We start from the raw sequence: 24582 nt of genomic DNA on the forward strand, positions 1-24582 counted from the left end.
GCTTGATCGCACAATTTAGACTTTGAATGACACGTAAATAGTGAGAAAAACAAAACCCCACTCTTCTGGTGAGGGCAAGTGTCATTTTTTTCCTTCTCTTTATGATAGGAAATGCATAACGTGAAACAAACATAAATCTGTTTTTAATCCTATGTTGCATTTTTTAACTCTAATTCAAATCCAACTCGATGTAAATGTATGCTAAGTATTCAGAATATATTACTCTAATTAAACCAAGTAACGGAATGCAATACAAAGTATGTTTTAATGGATTTAGTACTGTACTAAATCCATTCTCAGAGTATTCTTCGTATCACTGCTCTTACTTTAATAATTCCTTGGACTTCAACATTATCATTTTGAAGTAACGTTACTCTAACTTGAGTACAAGTTTTGGTTACTCTACCCACCTCTGCATGTCAGTATATAATACGTAAAGTTTAATCTAATACTGTATTTGTTTGTACTTATTATTTACTCTTTTGTGAGGGCAGGGGTTCCCCTCGTGAGTGACGTACGCTCTGTTCAGGATTACGCTGGCGGGCGTCATTGGTTGACGCCGACGCACGGGCCTAGAGTTTGAAAGCTGCCTGGGCCCGGACCAGCGGTACCGTTAGCCACCAGCCCAACAAATTTCTTATGTTATTGCATTGATCTGGGAGCTTTACCGTTTACCTCGCAGGATATGTTGTGTGTGTTACTTAAGTCCCTAACGCAGAGGGCGTCTGAGCGGGACGCGTGAATGCAGCGGACTATTTGCTCATTGTTTTTATTCCATCTGGACTGAGGGGCTCGCCGCACAGAGAAAGACGCGGCTCAAGTGCATGAAGCTAACCTAGCAGCGGCTATCCGGCTAACTCGTGTGAGCACTTCCTTGTTGCACAGTGCTCAGTGATGGAAGGAGAGAAGTTTGAGAAGAGCCATGGTTTGTTTCTTTGAATGTAACGCCATCTTTTGAATGGATTTATGCGTGGACAGGACCTGCGACATTCCAGGACAGACGGATTTGAATATTGATAAGGCTGCAGGTGGGAGTTGTGACCATGAAGACAAATGCGACTGAGTAGCCGGATCATGTTAGCTAACGCTAATGGTGACTAGCTGGCTAAGCACATTAGCATTGGCTAACTCGTTTTGCAGGCGCCTTTGGGCTTATTTTTATTGACCCATTGCAATGACGAACACAGCGTGTATCATGTTGCATTTTGTACTTGCACCTGACTGCTAAACAGTCGTCTGTGCTGAATGATATTCATACAGTTGGCTTTGTAATGCTAACATTGGGCTCGGCTGATGGCTAGCTAGCTGGCTTACCAATTGTCAGTTTGCTACGCTGTAAGCTACTTAGCCTTTCCCAGCTAGGCGAATGTTTTGTTCCATGGAACAAGTGACCCACCTGCGAAGGCACATATATAATACACATTAGCACTTGTAACGACCACGTCCTTTATCTGTGTGTGGAGCCAATGCCTAACACAGAGGTGCTCCGGGAGGCCCGGGCGCGCAGCCCCTCTGGACAGAGGAATGCTAACCGACAGGACAGGCGGAGCAGCGGCCAGAGAGACAAGCGCCGTGACAAGAGGCGCCCATCGACATCCAAGAGGAAGAGGCGCAGACAGGCCCGGGACAGAAACCTGTGGCGTGCGGGACTGACAGGGGAACACAACCATGAGCGCAGAGATGTGTTTGAGAAAGACACGGAGCTTCAGACATTGGTAGAGTACGATGACGTGAGCTCACAGTCAGAGCGCTTTTCTGGGAGCCCTTCGCCTAAACTTGACCCGCTGGCTGACAGTCTGCCAGGGGACCCACTCAGTGATGTTGACCTTGGTGAATATAATGGACCTACAACCCCAGACAAAAGTTTGTCTAGAAGTCGTGAGGCAGTTGCCCTCAGTAAGGAGCAAACTAAAGGACCATCAGAAAGGAGCAAACAGGATAGAGAGCTGAGCAGGAGGAAGGAGCGCCGGAGCCGCGAGAAGGACTCTAAAGTCAGGAGTGGAGGCAGCCTAAGTGGCTCTAAAAACCACAGAGACACTGCAAGAAGCAGTGACCGAAACGGTAAGAGGACATCATCTTCACAATCTGCAGATAAAAGGGATTCTAAAGGGCATAGGAGCAAAACGAGAGCTGAGAAAGAGCCCCCATCTGCATATCGAGATGCTCCTCTGGCCTACAGAGAAGACCGAGAAGAGCTCAGGGCGTACAGGAGGAGTCCTGGCTTAAAAACAGACAGTCCCTATGGGACATCCTACAGCTACCAATCTCCTGCTTATAACCAGCTGGTATCTAGAAGAAGTCCACCTTATAGCAGCAAAAAACTGTCTCCCATCACCACTTATTACAATCGAGATGCAGATAGTTATGGATCATATGGTGTCTCAAAATCTCCCAGTTCTTACTCTACCAACAAACGGAAACGTTCTCCAGCCAGTCCAGCCAACTGGCGCAGGTCACCAAGCTATGAACAAGGAGAGTTTGGGTCCAGCCCTTATGCAAGCCGTAAGAGGTCCAGAAGTCCATACAAGAAGTCTTTAAGCCCCAGTCCAGATGTCAGGTAAGACTCTTATCTGTGATACATCTTGTACTTGCTTATGGTTTATTGGTTGGAGATAATGAGTAGGTAATTTTATTATAGACTTATTCATGCTAATAGCTAACTCTTTCTGCAGTCTCTTTTCATAAAAACATACCAGTGTCATGTTTGGTTCCCTGTTTTCTGGTTGATATGAGAGTTTCTTTAATGTTCTCTCTGCAGGCGCTCTGCCCGCTCCCGCAGCAGAAGTCCTTATACCTCCCGACACTCTCGCTCGCGCAGCCGCCACCGTGACCGCCACTCTCGCTCCCGCAGTCGTCCATCCAGCCTGTCCCCAAGCACACTCACCTTCAAATCCAGCCTGGCCGCTGAGCTGAGCAAACAAAAGAAAGCTAAAGCAGCAGAAGCAGCAGCCAAAGCCAAGAACTCCAGCAACACATCTACCCCGACCAAGGGCTCCTCGGCGTCTCACCAGCCCAGCCCCAAGATCAACCACACCTCACGGAAAGGACGGCCCCCCTCGCCCCCTCCAGAGAAAGGGCCCCGGACCCCCCCACTGAGCGCACCACCACCATCACCACCGGAACGCTCAGTCAAAAGGAGCAGTGAGCATCACGCAACGAAGGACAGAGATGGGAAGAGCAAAGAGGACACACTACAGAGAGATAAGAGGAAAGCCCCACCAGCCACACCACTCAAGGAAAAGGACAAAATTACAGCTTCACTCGGGTCTAGTTTGTTGTCGTTGCCAATGCCTCCCACAGCTGAGAACTCAGAGAAAGGAGAAAGGTAAAGTTTGAGACTATTTCAATATCTCTGTTCCAAAATCTGATGCTAATCAATACTAAAACTTGTAACTTGATACTTAAGTGTTAATATTTAAAGTCACATTCACAGGACAGAAATAAACCTTTCCTGAATAATTTTAGAATGATCTTGAGCTGTATCAGGACAAGTGTAAAACCACAAATTAGCACACACCCATGGACCACTATGGAGTATACCTGGATGACTGAGGGATTACATATATAAGACCACATGGTAATATAAAAAATAGAATGTCATTTTGAACATTAAATGGCCATACTATTGTCTAAATAAAGAGTTTTTGATTTTTTATGGTATTGGAATCAGCATGGGGGATCAAATCTATTCCTTAGTATTGAAATTGAGCCGGAAATGTTAGTATCGTGACAACACAAATTAAGTGAATAATCTTTTTTATTAGCTTGAAGGACAACTTACTCTCAGGGAAGAAGAAGTCGGAGAGGAAGGCTCGCACACTCTTGACTGATCTGCCCCTGCCTCCCGAGCTTCCCAGTGGCACCTCGTCCCCACACAGTCCAATGGATGAGAAGAAGGCTCAAGCAGCCCGCAGGAGACCCAAGTATGCGCTGATTTAGTATTTATTTCTACGCACCTACCTAGACATCATGCATGTGGATGACTTTTTGTTTTCCAGAATATGTGGACCGAGATATGGTGAGATTAAAGAGATCGAAATCGACTGGGGAAAACGCTGTGTGGACAAGTTTGAGATCATTGGCATCACAGGAGAGGGCACATACGGGCAGGTGTACAAAGCTAAAGACAAAGACACGGGTGTGTATATATTAAATAACTTGGGAAAATGTGGTTAGGAATGTTGAAGCAAGATAAATACACTGTTCTATTTCATCCCTCCTGACCGCCAGGAGGTGGTGGTGCTGAAGGCACTGAATGTTCTGTTTGCACCTGTGCAGAGATTCATTCAGTGCTTTCAGCACCACCCTCTGGCAGTCATCTGGGATTCCTTCGAACCATAGTTACAATTTGTAACTTTTGTTTTCTTGCAAACAGCTGAAATGGTGGCTTTAAAGAAGGTCAGGCTGGACAATGAAAAGGAGGGCTTCCCGATCACAGCAATCAGAGAGATCAAAATCCTGCGACAACTTAACCACAAGAGTATCATAAACATGAAGGAGATAGTTACAGATAAGGAGGATGCGCTGGACTTTAAAAACGATAAAGGTACAAGGCCTGTTGGTCAAGATGCATGAATTTTGAGTTTGGAAAAAGCAGTCTTCATATAACTGTTCTTTTTGTTAGGTGCTTTTTATTTAGTGTTTGAATATATGGACCACGACCTGATGGGTCTACTGGAGTCCGGCCTGGTCCATTTCAATGAGAGCCATATAAAGTCTTTCATGCGTCAGCTGCTGGAGGGCCTCGATTACTGCCACAAGAAAAACTTTCTTCACAGGGACATCAAGTGTTCCAATATTCTGCTCAATAACAAGTCAGTTCATACAGTTAGTCCCTATATAGTTATTTAGACTGCTATTTACATATCTCCTGTTTTATCTTTCAGAGGTCAAATAAAGCTGGCAGACTTCGGGCTTGCTCGCCTGTATAACTCAGAGGAAAGGTGAGTTAATTCCTCCTATGTCTGATGGTTGAGAAGCATCTATTTGACTTTGAATTGCATTTCATTTGAATAATTGCGTTTAATAATAATTTATTTTCCTTCCAGTCGGCCATACACCAACAAAGTGATTACACTATGGTATCGTCCCCCAGAACTGCTCCTGGGTGAGGAGAGGTACACCCCTGCTATCGACGTATGGAGCTGCGGGTAAGGAATAAGGAGTCAAATCCACAGACCTAATGTGGTTTTGTCCTGTGGTAGGCTTCATGTGCTTGCGGGGGTTCCAGAACACACACTTTCCAATACTTTACAATGATCAATCTGGTCACTGAACTATACAAAGGACTAAATCTCACCGGGGACTGAAACATTTCGGCAGAGCAAAGCACTAAACTCTCATCTAAGGAGAAAGAAATTTGATTTTGATCTAAATGTATTTTTTATACAGAGGGATATGAGTGAAATGATCAGCGATAACATTCTAGACTTGCCAGGCAATTGGTTTGGGCCTGTTGTAGTCCGGCTTTAATCTTGATTTTGAAATGGTATGGGGGTTCATGGTTATTTTCTTGATTATGATTGACACAAATCCTGTACATTCCAGGTGTATTCTTGGAGAGCTCTTCACTAAGAGACCAATTTTTCAAGCAAATCAAGAACTGGCCCAGTTGGAACTAATAAGGTTTGATGAAGAACACTGACATCAGTACTTTCTATTTGGTCTATTTTTTAACTTAACTAACTCTGTTTTTAAACAAATGACACCTTTTTGCTTTTAGTCGGATCTGCGGCAGTCCGTGCCCTGCTGTATGGCCCGATGTCATAAAGCTTCCCTTCTTCAACACCATGAAACCAAAGAAACAATACAGGAGGCGGCTACGGGAGGAGTTTGCTTTGTAAGTTTGATGTGACCAGGATTTATAGCGATGTATGTTACTGCTATTACTTTTTAAAAAGTCATAATCTATTAAAATTAAATCCATTACATTGATATTGTCTAAGGATGTGCCGATTGGATATCGGTTCAGCCGTTATCACTTTTTGGTCTATACATTTGTTCAATAAGACGATTTTAGCCAGTTTTGGCCGAAAAATCTCATATGATTAAACTTGTAATTTTACAAAGCTGTTCTGTAATTACATTTAATGATGAGTTACAAAACACATTTTCTTTTTTTTTCTTTTTTTTACTGTTTGCTGTTTTGGCGGAATAAATTTTCAGTCTCTGAACCAGTATTGGTTGACATTGGGTATTGACAGATACAAGTAAGTGTCTGTATTGGAACAGAAAAAGCTTGATCGTGCATCCCTAGTTGTAACTATTGATTATTATAACAAATAGATATTGTTCTCCCTTCTCCAGTATTCCTCCCGCAGCACTGGATCTGTTCGACCACATGTTGAACCTGGATCCCAGCAAACGGTGCACAGCCGAACAAGCTCTGGGCAGTGAGTTCCTGAAGGACGTGGACCCTGACAAGATGCCCCCACCAGAGTACGTGTTTACACTTGAATTTTACATGTTCTAGTTAGTTTAACTGCACTCTTCTCACCTGTCTCTGTGTGTACCAGTCTCCCTCTGTGGCAGGACTGTCATGAGCTGTGGAGTAAGAAGCGTCGACGTCAGAAGCAGATGCCTGAGGAAATGGCCGCCCCCAAAGCTCCGCGCAAAGAGCTGGGGCTGGACGACAGCCGCAGCAACACTCCCCAGGGTTTCCCCGTCTCTGGGGCTCTCAAAGCTCAGAATGCTGCTGCCTCTGCACTGCTGGGTCAGTATCACTGCATTCAGAGTCTGTATATGCACTTTTTATTCCAATAGTCGATTTATATCACCTAGTCAACTTTTTATTAAATACTGTTTAAAATTTCTCAGTATAATGTAATATTTTTAAAGACACTGTATCTGATTTGTATTATCTTAAAAATGTGAAAAATGTTAGTGGTTCATTTTGAATGGTTTGTAATGATCCAAATGTATTTCCTCACTTTTCCTAACACATTCTACATTCATTGTAATGGTGAATGATTAGGATGCTAGGAATGTGTTAGGAATGTTTCTAAGTCACAAGTTTCAGAGACCAGAGCAAAGTTTTGCATGATAATGGTGCACTTCCTGATTCTCAGAGGGTAAAATGATTTATATTTAGATGTACACAGTGGTCTCATCTCCAGCTCCAGCTAGAAACAACAACTTTAAAGCAATGTTAAAGATTCTATATAATGCTAAATTGATTGTGATCTTTAAGCCATGTTAGAATGTTATGTCATCAAAAACATACCTGGAGTTGTGTTGTTTTTTGTTTTTTTTGTTTTTTTTTTCATTTACACATTTGAATAATTCTTTATTAGTCTGTCTACATCTCCAAAGCTGAAAATGCTTTCTTCCACCTTGTGATGTCATGTAACGGTAGTTTTCAAGTTAACGGCAACCTTTCCCCTTTTCCTTTTTGTTCAGCAGAGTATGGCAATTCCAAAGCTGAAATTGGTGTATGGAAAGATGTATGGAATTTAAAAAACATAGTGGAGCACTTCCTGTATTACCACATGACATCACAAGGTGGAACAGAGTGTTCTCAGTTTCAGAGAAGAACTTAGCTTATGCAGGATTTATGTGCTAAACATGTGTGAATGAAACAAAAGACAACTCTGGGTGTGTTTTTGATGAGGAAACAACATTATAACATAGTAATAATATAGTGTAATATGGGCCCTTGAAGGAATTAGAACTACACAAACTCCATTTTTGTATAAATTGCAACTTATGTTTTTCTCACCTCCGCACAGATCCGAAAGGCCCAAACTCCCAGCTGACCCAGGAGCAGTTGGCGGTGCTGCTGAACTTCCTGGGGCAGACCAAGAGCACAGCCAGTACGGCGCAGTTCGTCCAGGCCATGGGCACCAAGGTGAACCAGGAGACTCTACAGCAGCTGTCCAAAGCCCTGGCCCCCGCAGAACCAGCCGAACCACCCCCTCCACAACCCGCCTTAGTGAAAGCCCCCCAGCCTCCAGGAGTACCCCGCACGCCTCCTATGCCCAAGCCCCCCTCACCCCCGACGCCTGCCCCGCCCACTATTCCAGAGGGAGAGGTGGCCGCCACGCAGACCGCTATGACCATGCTCCTGGCCCAGCTCCTTCAGGCCCAGCAGACCCAGAGACAGGAGCCCGGCGATGCAGTGGATGGAGCAGAGAACAACAGCACTGGTACAGCTACAGTCGTGCCTCCAGATGTACAGCAGCCTCCAGAACCAAGCCCTGTGTCTCCAGGTAGGTTTTTTTTTTTTTTAAGGTGTACAATGTAACCTTTCTGGTGAGGGTTTCTCTACCTCTTTGTATCTATGGAGACAAAGAGGCATATTATTAGTTTGTATAAATGCCAAAAAGTTTAATATGTCATATTAAACTTGTCATACAGTAAAACATTCTAGGCAATTACAAATGCTGACCGGTAACTTGGTCTGTTGGTGTCAAGTGCTTTTCTCCATGGAAATTGTGAACTTTTTAAATGTTACTAGTGTTGTCATGATACTAAAATTTCAAACTCAATTTCGATACTAAGGAATAGACTCGGTACCAATTCCAATAGATAATAATAAAAAAAACCCTTTCTTTAGACAATAAAATGTGATTTTCAACATTAAATCATAGTATTTTCTTGTAAATTGCCATGTGATCTGTGTCGTCCCAGTAGGTTCCATAGTAGTCCATGGGCGTATACTAGTCTATGGGGTCTTATACTTGTTCTGATACAGCTCAAGATTATTGTAAAGCTATTTAGGAACTGTTAATTTCTGTCTTGTGAATGTGACCTTTTTATTATTGATATATGCTCAAATGAGTATCTAGTTTTGATACTAGTTTTAGTATAGATGAGTATCTGTTTCTTGATACTTTTGGCAACTCTAAATGTTACAGCAAAACAGATACCCATGGCTCTGTTATCTGTTTAAAAAATATTTGCACTCCTTTCTCTTCCAGTTTCTGAAGTTGGAAGCATGCCCATACTACCTCCAGACCAGCGCCCCCCTGAGCCCCCAGAGCCCCCCCCTCACGCAGACTTGGACTATAGACAGCCTCCCCCTGAACCTAAACCAGGCCTGGCCCCTCCTCTCCCTCCCTCAGGAGCAGACGCCACCCTCCCAACAACACTCCCCACACCTACAGACTACAGCCAACCCCCTCCTCCCTCCTTCCCCCCCACAGGCTTTGGCGACAGCTATATGGGTCACATGCTGGGAGGCGGTCTCCCTCCTCACGCCCTCAGAGAAGTCTTCAGCGGCCCCACCCAGCCCCCTAGCTCCTCCTCCTCTTCCTCTGCCCACCCGGACCACTACCCTCCTGGCACGGGCTCCAGCGCCGCACCCGGCATGATGTTCTCCGGGGACAAGGACCACCGCTTCGAATACACCCACAGCCCTTTGCCCGTAGAAGGAGCACCCAACCCCAATGCCATCCATTTGTACAACCACGCCATGGCTCACAAAGACGGTCCCCCTCCTCCACCCGTACAAGCGCCGTTACCACTGGGCTACGTACCACATGTGAACTCCACGGCAACGATCAGGGGGCGGGGACTGCCATTCTGATGGACAGCGAGCCACGGCGGACAACGGACTCCCCTCGAAGAGCCAATAGTTCCAAATATCGTTAAAGATGCAGTATGTAACTTCTGATGGAGAGTCCTGCTTACTCGTCTCCATGGAAATATTTATTGCTTTGCCTGGTTTATTCCACAGTTTGACAGCTAGGGCTGTATCTGATTAAAGGCATGTGCTGCCGATTGATTAGTTAACTAAAAAGGTGAGGGTGTGGCAAAACTTTTCAGTATCTATGATCTGACTATGTATCTGACCCAAACTGCACTCAAAAACTGGAGTTCATGCAAAAAGGATTTTAACAGAAAAGTATTAGGAAACTGTGTTTATATGTAAAAAGGCAGATTATACTTGTAATTCAAATTTTAAGATAAAACCCCTTTTTGCCTTCTCCTTTGTGCTGTTGTCCCTTCTAAATCCTTCTAAATAAAATAACTAATCTTCTAATACAAAATGTAGTTGACTAAGACTCCGTCAACAGATTAGTCAACGGCTAAAGGAATGCAGCCCTATTGCCATTAAACAAAAGGTTAAACGTAGCCGTTAACTTTAAACTACCGCATCACAAGGTGGAACAGCATTGTGATGTTTGAGTAACCCTGGATTATTAGTCTACATCCCTGTCTACATCTCCAAACCTGTGTCAATGAAACAAAACACAACTCTGGCTATGTTTTTGAGGAGGTAACAACATTCTGACATGGCTTAAAGCTCACAAGAGTCAATTTTTGCCTAATGTAGGACCTTTTCATGTCATACTGTGGAACATACAAGACAAAACAATATCACCTCCATAGGTAGAAGCAGGCACGAGACCCAACACAATGAAAGTTACACAATGCAACTTTGAATTGAAACTGTCGAGAGAGACAGCCGAAAAACACCAAGAGCTTTTGTTGCTCGCACCATTTTCATATTTTTTCTAATTCTGCTGTCTTTTAAATTAAACTTTTTTGGAGTGTACAGATGTCAGGTCGGGTACATTTTGAATCCTTACTTACCCTGTTCCGAAATGGATTCAGGAGAAGACTAGTATTGTTTCACACCACTGACTGAAGCAGGAGCAAGGTTTTAGCTCTGAAAATTCAAACTAATGGATTTGTGCTTCTTCTGCACACTTAGGAATATAGTCTCTTTTAACAGATCATGTGGAGCTGAAGTCTGTATGGGCGCAGGGACAAAGGACTGCTAGCACTTCCTGGATGTCCGCTGTGAAATATGGAACAATAATAATGGAAGAAGGCGGTATTGACTTTCTATTTGCCACTAGGTGTAAAATCATGAGCAGAAACCCAGAACTCCAGGTCAAAAAGGAAACTGTCTTTTTTGTACTAAATCATTTTGTCCCCTCCCTCATTCCTTTGGCAAATGTTTATTAAAGAAATGCCACAATGTAGTAGTGTCTCTTTTAGTGTCACATCACCAATAACATTTGACTCCAGCTAAATGAAGCTCACCGAGGCTAGCAGTTATAGTGGCAAATTTGGAGCCGATTTCCTGCGAGTATCTTAGCAACCAAAGAGCCAATCCAGAGCGAGGATTTGGAATGTCCCTTCCCACCTGCACTGCTGGTTTAGTTGGAAGCGGGTGCTTAATAATAATACATTTTATTTGTTAGGCGCCTTTCAAGGCCGCTGTACATCAAGACACCAAAATAGAACAATACAAAATGAAACTGTAAAATGATTAAAAATCCATTTAAAAAACTTAGCAACGCTGTCAATCAGGCTTGTTGCTAACACTAGCAGGAGCAACCTCTGGGAAAGAAGACGCCTGATCTGTCTCATTAATGTTCATATCTTGAGTTACAAACACAATAGCAAAATAAAATAACCAGAATAATGTAGAGCGGGCCTAAATGCATTTTAAGATCAAAATGACAAGCCTAACAGCAGCAGTTGGAGAGATGAGCGACAGTTTACCAATGTAAAGTGAATTGGGGCCAGAGGCCCGCTCATGCTCACTTCCTTTTTGGAACACAGCGGCTAGCAGGTTAGCTATGTCCATTTATATATACAGTCTATGGCAAACATTGACAATATAGTGATGTAAAAAAATATGAACATGGAATTAAAGCTATTAGTATTTCTTTAAATTAAAACATGCTAATCTGAATTAAGATGTTGCTGTGAATGAAACATCTAAAGCTGGTCAAATACTCAAAGCCTATTGGTCAGAGCAGCACCTGAGGAAAGGCTGTCCTATTGGCTGCATTCAAGTGATTTCTTCTATACCGATTGCTTAAAAATGAGCTGGAGGACAGGTTAGAATGCTATGGTCGAATTTGTGGTTTTAACTGTCAGAGCACAGACTTGTTGAGCTGGTTTATTGTTAACATTTAATTACTGAACATATCCACGTGAATTTGTGGAGCCAATCCCCAACCCAAAACACGTGCAATAGGTAAAATCCTCCCACTAAGGTTGTCCTAACAAAGACTAGCTCAAGATCTGGAGATGAGTCCCTAGGGGCAGGACTGCACCAACTACATTGACAATAAAATCCACTTTAACCTACAAGTGAGTTTGCATAGCGTTATCTTGGCCCCTGCCCTCAATCTGAATGCCATTAATCTGAATAGTTCATAGACAACACCACTAAATTGCACTGTCAAATCAGATGCAAAGAGACACGCTTCCCGCCACTCCACCCATTCAACACATTTTACCCAATGCTCCATAGAGAGTCATTTAAACAGGCAGATATCAGCAGTATTTCCCACATATAAAACTCCTCCTGCTTTCAAAGATCTGGAGAAGGTTAACGCTCCATAGACTCCAGTTCTTTATCAGAGGAGACGCGCCCGAGGAGATACAGAGCTTCAAAAGCACCAACGTCACTGCCACTGACTGTCAGGGGATAGAGATGTGGAGAAGATGGCACTTCCAAGTCTACGCAAGCTTCAAGTACTTAACTCTGACTTTGAACTCTCTACTGCAGACGAGTTCTTCAGACGGGGTATAGGCACATGACTCTCTGAATGCTTTTTTGTGCAGTGTTTGATGGAGAACTGGCTGAAACAAGCCACTGTTTTAAATTTGCAGTAGTTTTTGTAACAGGGGAGATGCTGACATGTCAGATAGGGGAGGAGGAAAAAGATGGCATAATAATGGCATATTTTTTTCATAGTGACCCCGTTTTTGGATGTGCTACAGTACTCAACCTTACCACATGAAAAAAAAAAAAAAAAAAAAAAAAAAGATGCATAACAGCAGTGGCTCAAGTAAAAGCACAGATACCAGAGCAGAAAAATACTCAAGAAAAAGTAGAAGTATCACATGAAAAAATCTATTTAAGTAAAAGTATTAAAGTACCTGTTTAAAAATGTACTTCAAGAGTAAAAAGTAAAAGTATTTCATGCAGGTTTTGAGATCTAATAAACCTTCAAATGTAGTAATTTTGATAAAAAAAATTTGTGTTGAATTTAGCTCTTGTTCTTGTGTTAAAAATCAACCCTCAGCCTTTTCAGCAGGTCTTCAATAATAATAATAATAATAATAATAATAATAATAATAATAATAATAATAATAGAAAAATAATTTTACTTTTCAGTCCAGGACAGATACCTGCTCTCAAATGTAGTAAAGTCAAAGTAAAAAGTAGCCACTTTAAAATCTACTTAAGTAAAATACAGATACCTAAAATGTATACTTAAGTACAAAACTTTGCTACGTGTACTTCATTACTTTCCACCACTGCATAACAGGAATCTTCCAGCTGGAGCTACAAGATTAATTGCATTCGAATAGAAATTTGAATAGATGTAATTAGTAAATCGCAAAGACTGCAGTTTTTGAAGTGCCATAATTTCCTCAACAAACAAAATATTCAGCATAAAAACCGCAAACCCTGTAGTTTAGATCTGTACAAACCTGTTCTGAAATGTGATTCTTGTATTAGTTTGTCAGTTCATATTTCAGTCTTTCTATCAATTTCATCAAGACGTTTAAAATGTGAACTTTGAACAGAATCATATCATTAAAATGTCATTTGCAAATCTAATCGCAATAGTCAGAAAAATCGCAATTAGATATTTTTTTCCCCCAAATCTTGCAGCCCTACTTTTAGTTGTACAGCTCCTGAATCCAGAGTCTGTGGTATGGGTACTGCAGTACTTTTACATACCTGTGCTTACATGTGTTTTGAGAATGAACTTGTAATTTGCTGTGGGTTTATGAGCTGAGTAACAATATTAGCGGGATCATTTTAATAAAAAATACTGGTCACTTTGTATTTCATTAAAGCTGCAGTCACTTGTCTCCATGGAGATGTTCTTGCTTTGCCAGGACCATATGGCATCTATACTTATCTCCATGGATACAAAGTCAGAGTCAGATCTGTGGAGATGCAGCCTGCTCACAGTAAGAATGGGCGACTTTCAATGAATTTTTGAGCATTGAATAAATGGAATATGTTAATACCATACTGTGGCACATTTCAGACAAAGTAAGTGGGCAACTCTGACAGAAACATCACATACTGCCCCTATAATTTAGCCAAATAAACAAAAAAAAAAAAAAAAAAAAAAAACACATTACCTCGTTTTAGCATTTTCAAACTGCATTGCTAACGTCTGCAGTAGGCTAACAACTTCTCCGTTTAGATCAGTGCAAACCTCCTCCTCTCTATTAAATATAACTATTCCGTACACATCTGTCATTTGTTTACGCATCGCATTACAGAGCGAATTTATCACAGTGTCACGTCTGTGCTGATGAGGAAGTGATTACCTCCAAAAAGGCCCCGCAAAGTGGATCTGTGAAGTGATTCATATGCACAAAATGATGGATGGTTCTGGGTGTACTGTGGCTGAGCAGGGAAAGGCACCATCGTATTTTATATTCTCTGTGAGTGATTGAAACAACAGTAAATATGGACTGAGAGAGGGAGAGGAGGGAGAGATGGAAGATGAATTGCTAAGGTGGAGGTGGGCTACTTCCTGGAACAGATTTGTCTTTTAAATCACTTTTGGAAATGTCAGAAAAAATGGCAATGTTGTTTTTGCTAAATGTCACTAGTGCTTAACATTTTGCAAGAATATTTTGAGAAATTGTAAAAAAAAAAAAAAGAAGGAAAACAAAGCAATCTACCATGCTCCATGCGACTTCTTAGGTAAGCAGATTTCACTTTGTTTTAATAAAATATTTCTTAAGACCATAGACTGTATAAAGAAGGGGACTGAGTGAGTGTGATGTCGCCCATAGCGTTTGTCTCTGTCAAATGAAGCTAGTCGAATCTAGCGGTTATGATACTTCCGACCACAAGTATCATAGCAACCAAAGAACCAATCCGGAGCGAGGCTGTTGAATGTCCCTCGATTTAGCAGGGAGTGGGCACTTAGCAACGCTGTCAGTCAAACCTATTGCCGAGGACAGAAGGCGCCTGATTTGTCTGTTATTACTCTTCATAATTTGATTTACAGGCAAAATAGCAGAATAAAAATACCAAGGTCATGTAGAACGGGTCAGTACGAACATTTTAAAACCAAAATGACGAGGCTCACTGCAGCAGTTACAGAGAGAGCGGTGATGATTTTTCAATGTAAAGTGAACTGGAGCCAGAAGCGCGCCCATGATCACTGAGCTATGTCCATTTTTATGTACAGTCTATGCTTCCTATCAGGGTTTAGTTTGTTTTCATATCTGACAGTTTAGGCTGCTCACTAGGGGTCTTCCTCAGAGATGTGATGTTGCTGTGATGTGTTCAACTGATTTTGGTGCTGTCTTCCTACTTTTGGGGGCAGGACAACAGCGCCACCTGCAGTCCGACTTCTTAAGGGCAGTATCCCAGGTGCGTGAGAGTAAAAAGCCCCCCTTGTCTTGGTTTGAAGTCCTGTGAGCATGTTTACGTATTTTAATTGCCTACTTAATCCAGTGACGTTGTTTGTTGTCCTCTCGTCCTATGATGTTTGCTCCAAGTTCATAATGCGGCTCTTTCTTTTACAGTGGTCAGAAATGGTTGATTTGAGTTGCTCCTGTTCTGCCTACAATAGGAAGACAGCACCAAAACTTGTCTAAATGAGCTGATGGGACAGGTCACAGCAACATCACATGACCACCCTCTGAGGAAGATCGCTAGTGAGCAATTGAAACTGTCAGGTATGGAAACAAACTAAACCTTGGTCTGAAAAAATAATCGATTAAAATAAATTAAAGGAAGACCAGATGAACCTGATTGGATTTCACCTTGACTACAATTTTATATTTTCTTTATTTTAGGTTATATTATTGAATACATAACATATTTTCCCATTTTGAACAGGTGAACAGGTGTTGATTTTTTAATAGTTTTACACAGTAGAACTTAACAGTCAGATGTGTGTTTGGAGGCTAATGAAGGCTTCTATAGGCTTATTCAAATGGCAAAAATGTACTATTTATCTAAATGCCATTTTGAAGTAATATAACAGCCAATTTAATGTAATTACCTAAATACTGTTATGTAGTCTTATATAAGGCCTACATTTGATCTGTAAAAATGTGTCTGGAGATGACAAATATCTCTCCTTTTATGTCCTTTACCACCTGCAGTACCCTCTACATGCACTAAGGGGCAGTATAGGACTAAAAAGGACCAAATACGTTTCCTGAAAGTTCTTAAATCACATGCACCACCTTTTCATTTGACAAAATTAGAGAAAGGAGCATGTGTACATTTTATTTTCTGCTTTTAACAGTCAAGTTTCAGCTTTCACTGTTCAGTGTAGCCTAATTTACTTATGTATTTATTTGATAGGGACAGTGTATTTTAATGGACATCTGTAATTGCAGTGTAAATATGCCAGATTATAGCAGAATAGTTATATATTTATGGAGGACAGATTGTGAACATATGAATTAAATGTTAAAGGAACTGTATAGGCCGATATGTAGCTTACACTCAGACTACTACAATCACAACTGAACCTGGTGCCATAACCTGCATATTGAGAACACACACACACACACACATACACACACATACGCACCTACAGCAGCTGCACAGGCACTGATTCATGATTGTCTGCAGCTGCTGGGGTTGAGGTAGTGAAGCTTCAGATCAAAGAGTGTCCTTTTAGGTTTAAACCAACTGGATTTCAGCATTGAAACTGGCAACTTAAATGAAAGACACCTGTGAGCCTCATTCTGCTTTCTGATTGGATAATGGACTTGACTTGGCCATCGTGTCCAATGTTTTTATAATTAAGAATAACTGAACATGCGGTTGTTATCAGTAAAAGCTACAAATGATCGTACTTCATATCGTACCTCCACACAGTAAGGTCAGCTTTATGGAAATTTAAATCCAATTCTTACATACTGTCCCTTTAACATATGGAATAACACATAAGCTAATAATTACTGACACATTATTGTTTTAAATACATATTAAATGAAGCCTTTTATGATTTTAATATTGTCACGGTCAGTCTTTCATAATGGTGGTTTTAGTTTTGTTCTATATGAAAGGCATAATAATAATAATAATAATAATAATACCATATAGCTGTTGTTAAGAGCATTATTGTTTCTGTAAAGCATACTAGCGTTTAATTTAAATAAGTAATCAGGAGTATGTATGTGATGTTTGGGCTGACTTTAGCTCAGGTTGTGATCGGATGCTCACATAACCATAAAGTTGACCTGGACTGAGTCATGGTGCCCAAGGTTACTGTGCACCTCGTTAAGCAAAGATGAGTCAGCAGACACAATGGCTAATCCCTAATGTGCCCTACTGTTTGTATGTGTCTGTAATTAGCCAGCGGTGGTCTAAATGTGCTTTCGTTGCAGTTTCATACACAGGTTATGTGGTTTACTCTTATGTCGATGATGTAATGTTTTAGAGGCGAATGTGAAGTACCTCCCTCAATTTCCCTCACCTCTGCTGCTGAATTTAACAATGTGTTGTGTAAAAAAACTCACTTATTGTGTTATTGTTTTAAATAGTAGACCTGTTTTAGATTTTAGGGGAATGACCTAACAAAAGAAGTAACAGCATTTGCCTAGTTATACTTATTTAACAGGCCTGCTCATCTTATTAGACTAAGTGGGGCAAACTGTGATGATTAAATATTCTCTATGTAACTTTTCTGGTGTGGTTGTTTTCCGCTGCCCGCTTGTCTCCATGGTTAGGCTACTGCTGTGCCTGAAATGTTCCACAGCATGGCATTAGACGTACCTATACTGCATTTATTTAATTACAGATTTTTTTCCTGCTCAGATATGTCTTGTCTTGGGATTGCTTATTGCTCGGTGGCAGGTTGCAAGCTCATGGACATTCTCTAACTTTATACAAAACTGTGGAATAAACAAGCTGGCCAATTATGTTAGCGCGCCTCTAGCATAGCCTCTAGCTTTTGGTGCAAACTTTTGAAACTTGTTTGTCAGAGCACAGCCTTGGCTCAGGGGTCCAGACAGGACTTTGGGCAGTAATGTTGTAATGTTTTGTTTTTGTCTGGACTTTTTGTAAAATTAAACTAAATGATTATGTCACTGAGATCAATCACATGGCTTAAAGGTACAGTGTGCAACTTTCTGCAGGTGGTTAGGCACCCGCGTAATTCTGTGAAAATCGAAAGTTAAAATCACACTTTGGAACGTTCTACATGGAGATAGATCAGTTTGATGCCCTACTCTGGAAAATTATAGCCAAAGGAACAACATTTTCTTGGAAACAAGCAAGAAGAGGCCCTTCTCCAGGCCAAATAAGAGTAAGGTTTGTGGAGATGCAAGCCCGTATGTCAGTGCAATAAACACAACGAAAGTAAAAAAACAAAAAAACAAAACAACATGCTTTTGTTTGAGTCTGCTAAAAAGTTACATACCGTGGCTTTAATGTGAGTGAACAGGCAATGTTCTGATTTAAAGGTGCACTATGTAACTTTTCTTATGAAGGGTCTGCTGCCTGCTTGTCACCATGGAGATGTTATTGCATGACCACACGGCATATAATTAAAGGTGTTTTTGTTGCTAAAAAAATCTTATCGTGAGCAGGCTCGCATCCCCACTGATCTGACCTGTAACTTGGCCACAGGCTCGTCTCCATGGAGCTTAATGACATTCTGTGTAACATCTCCATAGAGACAAGCAGTTGGCTGACCCTCCACTAAAGTTTTATGGTGTATATGGTATTTTCATTTAAGAGAGGATTATTTAAAATGCTCTGATTGACTTGGACTCGGGCCTTCAGGGCGGATCAATCAGTGTTAAAGGGCAACTCTTCGTCATGATGTTCTGACAGCCTCCTCTTCCTCCTTCGCCCCATCTTCTTGTTTCCTCCTCTCTCTCCTATGCCCCTTCTTTCGCCTATCCTGTCTTCCTCCTCTACCTCTTCTACCTCCTCTTCCTCTGCCCCCTCTACCTTGTCTCATTCCTCTGCATTCTCTTCCTCCTCCTCTTCCCCAGTTTCCTTCCACTGATCCTTCATCTCCCTTCTCTGCTTCCTTTTCTTCCTCTGCTCCTTACCTCCGCTACTTCTTTCCCCCGTCCCTCCACTGCCCCTTCTTCATCCTGTTCCCTCCTCTCCTTCCTTTGACATGTCATCTGTTCCCTTTGCCCACTTCCTCCTCCATCTCCTTCTCTCCCTCCTCTGCTCCTTCTGTTTCCTTCTTCCCCTCCTTGCCCTTCTCTTCTGCCTCTTCTCTCCCTCCTTGCACCCATCCTCCACTCACTGTCTCCTTCTCTCCCTCCTTGCACCCATCCTCCACTCACTGTCTCCTTCTCTCCCTCCTTGCACCAATCATCTACTCCCTGTCTTCTTCAGTCTCTCCTTGCCCCCTCCTCTGCTCCCTTCCGTTTCCTTCTCCCACTCCTTGCCCGTTTCCTCTGCCTCCTTCTCTCCCTCCTTGCACCCATCCTCTGCTCCCTCTGTCTCCTTCTCTCCCTCATTCTCCCCTTCCTTGCCCTTGTCCTCTGCCTCTTTCTCTCCCTCCTCTGCTCCCTCTGTCTCCTTCTCTCCCTCCTCACTCTCCTCTTCTCCCTCCTCTGTTTTGTGCATTTATATCGCCTACATTAACAGTTGTTGCTTTTATTATTATTACTGATTGGAGCCATAATTAAAATCTAATTGCTTTTATAAACACTATCGGACACTTTTTTCATGAATATATATATTTTTCTTTATTTACATTTTAGATTATCACTGAAGGCATCAAAACTATAAATGAACCCAAACAAATAGGAGTCTAAAGCATGTGTTGAGTTATTTCACACCAGAGTCCTCAAAATAGTCACCCTTTGCTTTGATCGTTGCTCTGCACACTCTTGGGATTCCACTAATGAACTCTGACAAGGCACCGCTGTGAAGTGAAAACCATTTCAGGAGACTTCATCATGAGGCTCATTGAGAGAAGGTCAAGGGTTTGCGGCGCTGTCAACAAAGCAAAGGGTGGATACTCTGAGGAATCTGCACCTAAAATAGAACATGTATTTAGAATTACTTAAATATTTATTGGATTTCAGATAACATTTACATATTTTCCTGTGTTTAAAGAAGGTATAATTATTGAGTTTAAAGATTTTTTTTTTTTCCCTCCATGGAGTATTTTTGAAGGAACCATTTGTACTAGGAACCATATTTTGATTTTAAAATATAAAACGACCTAACGGTGTTCCCAGAAGTAAACGTGTTCAAATATAGCGCTTAATGGTAATAATTGTAATCATTTTCTCCTGGATAAGTGGAAGAAAATGGAGGAAAATTGATTTATTCTTAATTACCAAAACACTGAACATAATGGCCAAGTTGTTATGATATAATTTGGTGTCTCATTTGGGTTAGTGCAGCTCGGCGAGTGAATTCTGGAGGTTCTGAGCTTTCACATGAACCATGGCGTGTCCATATACTGACAATCTTATATGTCTCCTCTATCTGCAGATTTAGGAACCGGCAACTCGGGTTCACTTGTGATCGTGATTGTAAGACCTTTTTAAAACTGTAACAGCGTAAGTTATGTACAGTTTCTTTAACAAACCTGCTCCATTCTGTATGAATTGTGCTAGTAATCAGTTGTATTGATCACATTCTCCAGGATACATTAGAATTTCTTATGCATTGTTACTATTGATCTCTGAAGCCATTACTATGTAGTTTGTATATTGCCCATTCCGAACGCCGGTGTTGTTCGACAGCGCCGGACAGCGGTAGCAGCTTGACTTGGCCATGTAAAGAATTTTAATGACTGTGAATGCTGTAAGGCTAAAATGAAATGTACAGTTCAGCCGACATACTGGCCAGTGCAAAAATGTGAGTGTGGCGCGTTATTTGACATGGAAGAAATAAGGACGGCCACTGCTAAAGGCAACGGAAAGATAGACCCACGAATCTCTAATAAAATCGTTGATGCTTTTCATGGTGTCAGATTTTGGCACTAACTAACTTTTGACGTTTTCATTTGAATCAAGTAATCAAGGTTTTGAAGAACACTGTTAAGTTTGAAAAATTGTGACCATGATTCTGTATTTTTCACAGCCAAAAAAGCAAATTCAGTTGATTAAAAATGTATTAGAAGTAAAAATGAAAAATTGGATCCAAATATGTTAATTATGAAATAGGACTTATAAAGCAAATGAAGGTTAAGTGAAATACTACAACAATATTTGGGGAATTTGAGTGTTTTGGGCGGTTTGAACTGCTCCATCCAGCCTGGGAATCAAACTCGAGACTCTTTCGCTGTTGGACATCACTTTGCCACCATGCCTTTGAATCTAGTAACGAAGGCTTGAAGAACACTAATAACATTTGGTGAAACAGTACAACTATATGAATTTTAGGAAATCTTTGAACTGCCTTCCCTTTGATTAGTTGGTAAACGCTTAACCCATTGTGCCACAAACATAGAAAGACTCCACCCAGCCTGGGATCAAACTCGGGATCCTTTTGCTGTTAGACATCACCATACCACTCTAATAGTTGCATAAATTTGAACAAAGCTTAAAACCAAACCAACTTGTCAACACTCGATCTCGAAGTAGTACTTGGATGGAAAAACCTGGAGCTACAAAGGGGCAGCAGTGATTCTAGTGGAAGATGCTGTTGTGTCTCTAAGCAAAACACTGCACACTTAGCCTAGTATGACTGTGGCATGTGTTTTATATTGTTCAGAGGGGCTGATGGCGCAGATCGACAGCCTTCTTCTCTCAGTTTACCTCAGGGCAGCTGTGTGGATTGAAGAGTAATGCACAAAATTGTAAAACAACTTGAGAAGCATTTTCGTAAGTATCTTGTTTGTCGTTCATTTTTTCCTCAGACATACAGACTCGGTACATCCTTGACACCATGTACCGCACAGTACATCCAGTCCTCGGTGGGATTGAATGGTATGTGAAATTCCACTGTTATTTCATTGAATATGCTGCCTCTGGAATGTTGACATCTGTCTGTGTAAACAACCATCACGTAGGCTTTTAAGAGCACTTTCCTGCAGCCACGAAAGTATAGGACATAGTCTGCTACTGATGTTGAGAAGGTATTAGTCATTGGTTATGTCATTGGTGAAAGATGTTCTCATGTAGAATTAAAGTAGCCCACAGATTCTCATGTTCACTATGATCAGATTTCACTATGATTTTTGCCATGTATCTCAATGGACGTTTGGAAGTTTTGATGTTTGATCCTCAGCTCTACTCGCCTTATTCCGAAAGTTGCCGTGGGTGCTGCAATCATCATTCGGACTGTATTATTTTGCATAGGGCCGCCGATCTTAACAGCAAAAAAGTTCCATATGGACGACAAAGCCTCCCAAAGAGTCGGTGCATTGTTGACTTGTTGGTGCACATGATGAACATTAAACTTTTTATGGAAATCAACCTACTTTATATCATTTTTTAACAGCAAAACCATTGAAATGAATGGGGTTCAATCACAGTGACCCACAAAGAAAGCACAGTTTAGTAGCATTTAGAGTCTTAAAATTCCCATGCTTAGTGACGTCCAATAAATATGCCTAATTCTGTGTAAATCAGGTCTAAACCAGAAATTGCAAAACTGCAAAAGAGCACGAGAAGTTACTGTTTCAACTGTCTCTTCAGTCTGTTTCTGTGAGCTACTCCTCCACAGCTGCCCTGGGTCAGAGAAAATGTGGCTTGCCCGCTACATCTTTGACCACCACTAAGTGCATTTCATAACGTTCCAAAGACACAATGCCAGTATAGTTGTATAAGCAGCTGAAATCAAAGTCTCAGCTCTCAACTGCTTTGTATGCTTTTGTTTTAAAGAAGACATTGTGCTTGAGTCTGCTATATAGTTATAATGTATCACCTCGTGGATTATTGTTATTATTTGGACATTTTAAATCGGACTTTTCATCTAAAACGACTTAATAAAAGAAACAGGTCTGCTGACGTCTACTTTAGAAAAAGTAGTGCCCAATAGCAGCTGATGTTGGCATAAACGTCTTCACCAGGTGCAGCTGCAACACGTCCTATAGATAGCTCCAGATCACACTAGCAAATAGCAGATTTTTTTAAAAAATTTGGACTAAAATAGCTACGCAACGCTGCTGAAGCCTACACGTATCACTCATTAAGAAAAAACTGGAGAACAAAGTAAATACTGAGCAGATGGCATATACTGTACCAGTGGTGGTGAAAATGGGAGGCTTGAATAGAGGAGTATAAAGTTTACTCAAACATGCATGAATCACACTAAATACAACTTGGAGGGAGGGATGAGATGGGGAAACGACTAAAATATGGATAAACGCTCTAAAAGCCCATTTTGCATAACAGGTCCACTTTAAATATCCAAACCATTATTTTTATTATTTTTATTTATTTATTTTTATTTAAAGGCAGGAACGGAATTGTTTGCTACTTCTGCTGCTAATTTCTATTCATTGCCACTGTAAATTGGACAAAAATAGCTTTCTCTTTGTTCACGCCACAACAGATCAAATGTTGCATATTCCTCAGTTTTACAAAGCTCTCAGACGCTCCAGTCCCCGTTCGCTCATTCGTATGTGTTGACTGAAAACAATGCATAAAAAGCTTTGTTTGGATTCCATTAAGCTAGCACACCAGCTCTCCAGCCTCATTATACTTGCGCGCAAATGCTACAGTACAGCACTAATGGCTTATGAGTTTTGGGTTGCAGGTAAAAACGACCGCCCTCGGGTTGGTCTCGAACGCAAAGGCCCATCTCAAGTAGAATAATTAGACTAAAGAGGATTTCAAATGGGATTCTTCTTATTATAGTGCTAGTCTTGTTTACATAATGAAAATCCTTGTTGGGGCAGGAGTCTGTAGAGGAGTAGAGAGCATGTGTCTGTTGACGTAGCTCCGGTTGAGATGGTGTTGCGTGTTGTCCTCACTGAATTACAAGTCGATTCAACTGTCAGACATTATCAGAAGCTCCGAGATGAATGTGCCATGGTCTATGCATCGTGTTACCTGTATTTTTTTTTGGGGGGGGGGGGTTTGTAGAATTTTTATATGAAGCACTATGGGCATTTTAAGTTGCAATCAAATGTGCTGTATCAATAAAATTCAATTCAACTGCTGCAACTAAAGTGTGATGTTACTTCTGGGACCAAGGTGCATCAGTTGATTGAAAATAATGGACATGTTTACAGTTTTCTCTTTTTTGCGACAACAAATTTCACATGAAAAAGGGATTGAAGTTTAATGTTAACAAGGTCATAGGTGTGACAGAAAGTGTAAGGTTGAGGTAAGAAGTTAGGCTAGACTAAGATAGCGCTAGCAGTGACTGGTAGTTAGTGAGATTACACATTGTTAATACTATGCTATAATAAATAATAAGGCATTAGTCTTAAATAGAACTTTTCCAGATGCTGAAAGTTGCTTTACAGTTTAATGCATTATTCACTTTCTCCATCCCTGATGGTGGTAAGCTACTATTGTAGCCACAGCTGCCATGGGGCAGACTGACAGAAGCAAGGCTGCCAATCTCTGCCATTGGGCCCTCACACCACCACCAACACTCATCCACACGCCACTTTTATACTGGGCACTGTGGGTGAAGGGTCTTGCCTAAGGACACAACAACAGTTTTTGCCACTGGTGCCCCACCAACTGGAATTCCCATTGGTCTCCCATCCAAGTAACAAAAAC

The 24582-nt window shown here is 41.4% G+C and overlaps 2 protein-coding genes across 2 annotated transcripts in view; both read left to right on the top strand.

The window, feature by feature from the left end:
* The window catches only part of LOC117388400 (TNFAIP3-interacting protein 3-like), a 144578-nt gene that overhangs the window by 61391 nt on the left and 58605 nt on the right, over nt 1–24582 (top strand). The window lies entirely within an intron of this gene.
* Nucleotides 593–10931, top strand: cdk13 (cyclin-dependent kinase 13). Its single transcript, XM_033986214.2, has 14 exons — nt 593–2557; nt 2759–3325; nt 3765–3923; nt 3999–4138; nt 4376–4546; nt 4625–4814; nt 4887–4943; nt 5049–5150; nt 5548–5625; nt 5723–5839; nt 6307–6438; nt 6516–6712; nt 7728–8207; nt 8919–10931. The coding sequence occupies exons 1-14, from the start codon at nt 1467–1469 to the stop codon at nt 9524–9526; spliced, it is 4089 nt and encodes a 1362-aa protein (XP_033842105.1). The 5' UTR covers nt 593–1466; the 3' UTR covers nt 9527–10931.

This window comes from Periophthalmus magnuspinnatus, chromosome 20 (assembly GCF_009829125.3).
Source record: "Periophthalmus magnuspinnatus isolate fPerMag1 chromosome 20, fPerMag1.2.pri, whole genome shotgun sequence".
Classification (NCBI taxonomy): Eukaryota; Metazoa; Chordata; class Actinopteri; order Gobiiformes; family Gobiidae; genus Periophthalmus; species Periophthalmus magnuspinnatus.

Bases quoted from the DNA above. Each gene is read 5' to 3' on its own strand.
- cdk13 (XM_033986214.2), top strand. From the start codon at position 1,467: ATGCCTAACACAGAGGTGCTCCGGGAGGCCCGGGCGCGCAGCCCCTCT. The intron at 3,924-3,998 runs GTATGCGCTGAT...TTTGTTTTCCAG, and splicing joins GCAGCCCGCAGGAGACCCAA to AATATGTGGACCGAGATATG. The intron at 6,713-7,727 runs GTCAGTATCACT...ACCTCCGCACAG, and splicing joins TGCTGCCTCTGCACTGCTGG to ATCCGAAAGGCCCAAACTCC.